General features: G+C 39.3%; 1 protein-coding gene across 1 annotated transcript in view; it reads right to left on the minus strand.

Moving 5' to 3' along the window:
* Positions 1–3,739, minus strand: part of TACR3 (tachykinin receptor 3) — a 118,929-nt gene extending 115,190 nt beyond the window's left edge. Inside the window, exon 1 of the mRNA XM_054485719.1 lies at positions 2,883–3,739. Within this exon, the coding sequence (XP_054341694.1) occupies positions 2,883–3,430 (548 nt within the window). The 5' untranslated portion in view covers positions 3,431–3,739. The remainder of the gene's footprint in view (positions 1–2,882) is intronic.
* Positions 3,740–7,716: the final 3,977 nt, after the last annotated feature.

The raw sequence follows: 7,716 nt of genomic DNA on the forward strand, positions 1-7,716 counted from the left end.
GTGTGTGTGTGTTGGAGGTATAGGGGTGAGGAGACAGGTACTGGTAGTGGTAAAGTAGACTTCTAGGCAAGAAGGAAATGTGTAGAACTAGAAGATGGATTTCTGGCAAATTAGAAAACAGTTTCGCAGGACTTTGTAGCAAATCAGAAGTTAATGTGCTTCAGAATAAGACCAGAACTGATGATCTCACAGTCAAATCTAGTAAACTTACTAATATTATTTAAATCGTGAAAATAGAAAGTAAGTAAATTTTCCAGTACAAAATGAGTGCTGAACACTTCAAGGAGAACTCAATGCCTTTTATTATAACAATCGTGTGACCATTAGCTTAAGGTTCTCCATTTATAAGATACAGACGTTCATTGAGGGAATATCTGTCATTTCTCAGAGTCATAAGAGGCTGCAACCATTTTGCTACAGCTGAACAAAAGCCATATATGCCCAAGTCAAAGTTGCAATTATTTTCAAGATCACGGGTCTTTTGATTTTAGGCAGAGGAACAAAGTGAATTGAATATATTTTCCATTTAGGCTAGGTTGATATAATTCAGTTTATATTAAGTGGGGATAGAAAACACTCAAAATTAAATAATTGAAGTTTTCACACTTCGATTGTAGTCTAAATTGGGAAATATATACTGTTTACTATATTCTTAGCTAAATGAGTCAGTAAGTCCATGCAGAAGGCACCATGATTCAGTGTCAACCTCAGAAAGGTTTTCTTTAACTTATAAAATATATCCTATAAAATGATTGAAAATACCACATCATTCAGGTGTCAGCCTCAGAAGGGTTTTCTTTAACCTATAAAATGACTGAAAACAGCACAGGGTCAATTTTTACAGTTCATGTTTGATAAGACACCAATGCAGAAAGATTGGTAAACTATTGGACTGGTAAACTATTGAGAGTTTTAATAATTTTTGTATTTTGTATGCTTTTTGATTCTAAAAACTATTTTAAACAAGCTTTTCTCTATTTCTGTATTTTTTAATCAACTGTCTGCTCAAATAAGAACATTCTTTTAAATAATAGTTTTAAAAGAGATTTTCAGTACTTGAACTGAGTATGCTTCAGATTTTATAGCATATTTTATACTGTAAATTTGTTAATAGTTTTAATGATTAATGTTTTACATAAAGAAATAGTAAAGATTAATATTAAAGTATTCATTAATTCAAACCAATGACTGTAATAAGATAGCACTAAATGATTATTTAAAATAACTCCAAGACAATCCCATAAATGTTGGCAGGAAGAAACTGGAAAGAGAAAAATACAACCTCTTTTTTCCCCTTCAAATTGAAATACAGATTTCACATGCACTAAAATTTTCTTCACAGTTCATATTGCATCATTAACCTTTCAAGAAGATTGTAAGAATTTTATAACATTACATGCTAATACCTCTCCCCCTAATCAAAACATCAAAAACATATACTGTAAGAAATAAAAAGAAAAAAAAAAGCAAAACAAGCAAGGAAGCTGCTCAAACAAAAGGAACACTTAACTTCTATCTTGGTGTAGTAACATTAGACGCAATTTCGCTTATTTCCCAACTGGAGTCTGATTTTTTTCATTCTTTGCACTCCTATACATAGTAGAAATGAAGGGGTGCATATGTGTGGATAATCAGAGATAAAGGAGAAAGGGAAGATTGACAATTTTAGAGGCTTTTTAAAAAGTGTGATTTTCTGTTTATTTATTCTAGTTAGTGGCTACTAACCTCTGCTCCTTTAATTTAATCCTTTGGGCCTGGCACATGAAAATATTTTCTAGAGATATATGTTACTAATACCTCAGTGCTCAGTATTTCAAAATAGTAAACACAGAGGATGAACTTATGGAAATAACCTGTTTTTTTCTTATTTTTTTAATTATAATGGCAACTGAAATGCCATAACAATTAATATTTATCTCCATTTTATTTTGATATAGGTTTGTTAATGTTTAAAAATAACCTTTGCATGAATAAGAACATTGAGATTTCAAGTTTAAGTGAAATCACCCTCATGTATCCCCCATGCAACTGCCTTTTACAAAGCTGAGAATGAAACCAACTGCTATTGATTTTCACCACAAAGTTGAATTAAAGTGCAGCCAGCCTTCAATAACAGGTAGGGATTCACCACTGTATTTCCATAAATACCTATACTTCATAATGTTCAATATGAGAAGGCAAATGCACATAGAGTTTTTAAAAATTTGGTTACACACTTGCCGACACAGGGTTTACTCAGTTCATAGCTTCTGCAGATTACTGGAAATTAAATCTAATCTGAGATGTGGTGGAAACTGCTAGCTTACAGTAGTTTTCTGGAGAGTGTGTGTGGCCTTTGCTAGTTCTCGGTGACTGGGAGACCAAACCAGTGTTGGCCTTGGGGCAAGACTAGGGAATAGGGAAGGATGAGGATGAGGAACAGACAGAAGAGGGAAGGGTGGAGGGGCGACTCATTTACCATTTCTCTGCCAGAATAGTGACTGACAGAGAGAAGGAAGGCCAAAAACTGCACTTTACAGATGACATAAATTTTGTTCAAAAGTCATTTGAGAAAGTTTGCTGGTACTTAAACGTTTCTAGCTAAGTTTGCCCTACTTGGAATGGCATTTTCACCTGTCCCTCATTCACCTTCTTCAGTCCCTCTAGATATCCTTAATAAGGCTCAGTGATTTAGGGCTTGAGTGTGGGAGGCCACGGAAGCAGAAACTTGTTCAGCCACTTGAGGGCTACAAATGGGTTAGTGTCCTCCTTTCAGCAAAAATTCTTAGTCTCTTTACTTTTATAGACCCCGTTACGTTCCTATTTCCTTTGTAATCTTATCCCACCTCCCAGCTCTTTTCTTTCCCTTCTCCCTCGTTCCTCTCTGTCTGTCCTCTCCTCACCTGTCCACCGCAATGGCCGTCATGGAGTAGATGCTGGCGAACACAGCTGTGATAGGAAAGAAGTTCTGGAAGCGGCAGTAGTTGGCGCCAAAGTACCACTCGCTATGAAGCGCGTAGATGAAATTGACCAACGTGTTGAAGGCGGCCATGGAGGCGTCGGAGAAAGCCAGGTTCACAAGGAAGTAGTTGGTGACAGTCCTCATGCGCTTGTGGGCCAGGATGATCCAGATGACGATGAGATTTCCCAAAACTGCCACTGCCACCACCACACCATACGCCAGGGACCAGAGCGCGATGCGCCAGGACGGCTGCACGAACTGGTTGGTGAGGTTGGCCCGGGCCTGGGAGGGCGCGGGGGAAGCCACAGGCAGTCCCAGCGCGGAGGGGGAGGAGAAGAGGTTGCCAGCTTGGTCCAGCAGTTGCAGCCACCCAGTCTCAACTGCCCCCGTGGCCGCCCCGGCAGCTAGCGAGGCGGTCAGGTTCACGGCGTCTGCACCCACGCCTCCACCCCCGTCTATCCAGGTTTCTGCTGCTGGGAGAGTGGCCATCGCCACCGGTCTGCAGTCCCGGATTTCCCACTCACCCACGGGCAGCCCAAGACGAGACTCCTCTGAAGTTCCTCTCTGCCTCCTGGTTACTTTGGTGACGGGGTCTTCAGATAAGACTGGAAGCTGAAAGATACTGCAATCCCTGCTGGTTAGGGGATGCAGCTGGGGCTAAGGGGCAACAGCTGCACTTTCTCAGAGGTGCTTGCGGCTCTGGCAGGCAGAAAGAATGAGATCCTCCCGAGATTAAGGGTTATCGCGTCACATCACACCTAGGGAGGGCGCCAGCTGCCCGGCACAGGCTGGAGAACTGAGCATCCTGCGCTACAGGCTCGCTTTATACTCATGGGGTCCCACGCTTCGGTGACGTTGCAGGGGCCGCGGAGCTGACAATCCCCTTCGCTGGCTGTGATTGCACTCGCTCCCTCCATCCCGCCCTTCGCATTTCATTCATTCGCTGCAAGCAGCTGGAGCTTGGCAAGCTGACCCGCGCAAGGGAGGGCTGCACTCCCTCAGCTGTAATTAAAATCTTTCCAAGATTGTTTGCCTTCTTTTAACTTCAGGATATTTTGCTGAGGTCCCTGTTCTCAAACATGTATTGGGGACTGTTCCTTCCTGCACAAATTAACCATTCACCCATGAGGCAAGGGCAAGATCCTGCTGATTTTTTGGAGAGTGCATGAGTGTAGACTGCTGCAGGCTGTGGGCACAGTCAGCCGCAAACGTTTTTAGGTGTCCCTGGGTTTTGAATTTCATTCAACTTTCTGCTCTGGTGTTTATATTCTCTCGTCTCAGATCCCTTTTCCTCTCGCTCCCACTTTCCATATCCACCCATTTTCTCTCTTCCTGTACCTCTATCACTAGAAATCCGTCCCTCTGACCCCATTCCCAGCAGGCAGATGGAGACTCTGGATTCTCCTGGAGGATTCTGCTCAGGTTGGAATGTCATAGCACACTAAGGGTAAATCGCAAATCCCAAGGAGTACATTTTCTTGAAACACGACAACGAGACAGATCTCTACATTTCCCTGGGTTGAACGTAGCCAGTAAGCACTGTGAATACATGCTCTTGGTTACAGGGTTCTGGACATATGGTGCCTTAGTTTTCAGGGCTTGACCATGAGGACACACTGATGAGAATACCGTAACTGAACAAATACTTGGGTTTTCCGGGAAGACAGGCAGGACCCGATTTCTGAGATTTGCTTGAGAATAAGTGAGCTAAAGTGCTCGGTGGAGTGCAAGCTGGAAGGACATAGTCTGTGCTTAGACCAATCTCAGGAAATTTATCAAGAAGTTCCAGAGCCGAAACTCCTTTGTTAGCATCCGGGGGCATGTGTATAAATTTAGGGTTAAACATATATTTAGCAGCCTACTGGATATACGTGAACTGTTTGAACCTCTCTTTTGTCATTTAAAAATGAGTTTTTAAAGAAATCTCATTTACAGTATAATTACATGATAGTTTCTACAGACTTCCCTCAACAACAGCAGGCCGGAGGAAACACTCTTTCCACTAGTTATCATTGTGTATTACATCTAAACATGTTTAGGTGAAAGGGATTTGATCACCAAGTTTAACAAGAGAAGGTAACTTGTGATTTGTACATATTCTGCTTTTTTCTTTTCTTTTTTTTTTTTCCTAGTTCTGTCACCCAGGCTGGAATGCAGTGGTGCAATCATAGCTCACTGCAGCCTTCAACTCCTGGCTCAAGCGATCCTTCCCCACCTCAGCTTCCTGAGTAGATAGGACTACAGGCATGTGCCACCAGTGCCACCACACCCAGCTAATTTAAATTTTTTGTTGTTGTTGTTGCGACATGGTCTGGTGATGTTGTTCAGCCTGGTCTCCAACTCCTGGCCTTAAGCAGTCTTCCCAGCTCGGCCTCCCAAAAGCCTGGACCTCCAAAAATGTTGGGATTACAGGCATGAGCCACTGTGCCTGGCCCTTCTGCATTCTTTAGTTTTCCAGTTTAAAATACACTCTTCAAAGAACCTGCTGTGATGATTGGACAAATGGACTTAAGGTGTGTAGTGATGAATAGTGTTTTCCTTCTTACACTTATTATGACTGAATGGCTAGTGTATAAAAATAATTTTAAGCAACCTGATAGTTATTATCACAGCCTTGACACAATACTGCTTCAAAGTAAATGCACGCAGACCATGATGATTATCAAATGTTATTTCCCTTTTCTTCTGAGAGGCCTGTGAAAATATGTGATAAATCATAAGCAAAGTCAATAAGATTAGCACTTTCTGCTTACTAATTCCAATGGTTTAATTTAACTATTTTCTTTTGAAAGATTACTTCTTTGTTCTAATTCATCATCTAGAAATTACTTGAGTTACAAATGAAAGCCTCTTCCTTTCCCAATGCAATTAAAAAGACATTAAAAATATATCTCTGTATGACACACCTGCTTACTCAAGATTACAAAATAGGCTATGTGGTGGTTTGGTAATTAAGCATGTTTTGATCAGATTTTTAAAGTTGAAAAATTACTTAGTTGTGTAGAAATACACTCATTTCATTGTTGCTTTCCTTGTAATACAACAAACATTTTAATTTTTCAGTTTTGCCTTCATTGGGCTTATACAAAGTAGAGGGGTATGACAAGAAAAAAAAGGATAATGATGGAATTAGAAATAGATATAATGAAAGAAGTTTAAAAATTTATTCCTTTCAGAGGAAGGGAGGGATTCAGGGCATGGCTTTCCTTCTCAATCTGCCTTACCTACTGAGAATCTCCCTTGACCCCAAGAGGGATCAGTGATAATTCATTGTCTATCATTTCTTAGCTATGTATTAGTATACTTCTTTCCAGGTGCTATGCCAGATACTGGGAGTATAGCAATGAAGCAGTTATATATGAATTCTATTCTTGAAGCCTAGAGTCTAGCAGTATTTTTTCACATTAAGAAATAGGAAGGTATGGAGAAAAATGAGAGTGTTTAACTGTGTAAGAGAATGTAGTGCCCACTGATTCTGGATTGTTCCAACTTCTCTTGTAAATGTTTGAGATGGACATGCTAATTATCCTTAACTGATCACTATACATTGTACGTATCGAAATATGTACCCCATGAATATGTAAAATTATTTGTTAATAAAAAATAAAATTTTGAAAATATTTTAAATAAATAAAAAGTAAAAGTACAGTCATCTCCGGTATCCAATTTAAAAAAAATTGTGTGTGAAAATGGAATGAAATTTCAAAAAGAAAGACTTAGCAAGTGTATGCCTTAGAGAATGAGAAGGTTGAGGAGATCATACCTGAAGATGAGATTTTCTGAGTAAGACAATTTGGTGGAATATCTGCTTGTTGTAGCCCAGGTTCTGAATCCTGCTCTTATCTGAACCTATTTACTTGATTTCCTAATTCTTCCTCATGCTTTTTCTCTTACTATAAGATATCCAAAAGTCTTAGCCTTAGAGTACTGAGGGAAGGAGCAGAGAGGGCAAAAGAAATGGTAGAACATCAGAAAATGACTGCTAGGGTAGGATCCTACATTCTGGCATTTAAAACTTGGAAGTGGGTATAAGCATGCACTTATGCAAATGTATGAGGACATATGAGTCAAGCATGATAGACAACTTGATAGAAGATGTTAACAGGTTTTAGATAACAGCAAACTAAATTGGTTTGACTACATAAGTATAATACAAATTATGATCATTTTTATGCTTACTATTTCTATTTATTCCTAATGCTAACTATTGCTATTTATTCCTAATGACCAATACGTTTATTTCATTATGAAGTATTATATATAGAAAATTAAATTTCTTCTAAACCTTATTTCCTCCCCATATTTTGCTTAGAATACCTACTGGCAATATGCCCCAATTATTTGCTAACTATTATAAAGAGAATGGATACTTGTCATGTGTTGATTATTTTTTTCTCTCCTACAACTCCAGGGCACTTAGTGTGGTATATTTCATACTTGAATTTTTATTATAATAGGCCTCCTAAATATAAGCATAATAGGGTAAAATTTCAGGTTGTGTTGATGGCTAGTGGAGGAGTTATTTTGGGGAAGAACAGCTTGTCAAAATTCCAGATTTCTGTCTCTGACACCAATCTTCTACTTGACAGTTCTCTCACATTTTTAGTGTTAGTATGTTCATTGTTTCCTACCACGCTGAGATATTTTTTCTTCCTTGCCAATTTCAGATCATCATAGTCCAGCCCTTTTACCCTTGTATTATACTTCTTTCCTTTGTTATTTCATCAGTTTAGTTTTGCACTTTTATTCAGTCAGTTCACCCTTTGAATTTTGAG

Source organism: Pongo pygmaeus, chromosome 3, assembly GCF_028885625.2.
Source record: "Pongo pygmaeus isolate AG05252 chromosome 3, NHGRI_mPonPyg2-v2.0_pri, whole genome shotgun sequence".
In the NCBI taxonomy this organism is placed as follows: domain Eukaryota; kingdom Metazoa; phylum Chordata; class Mammalia; order Primates; family Hominidae; genus Pongo; species Pongo pygmaeus.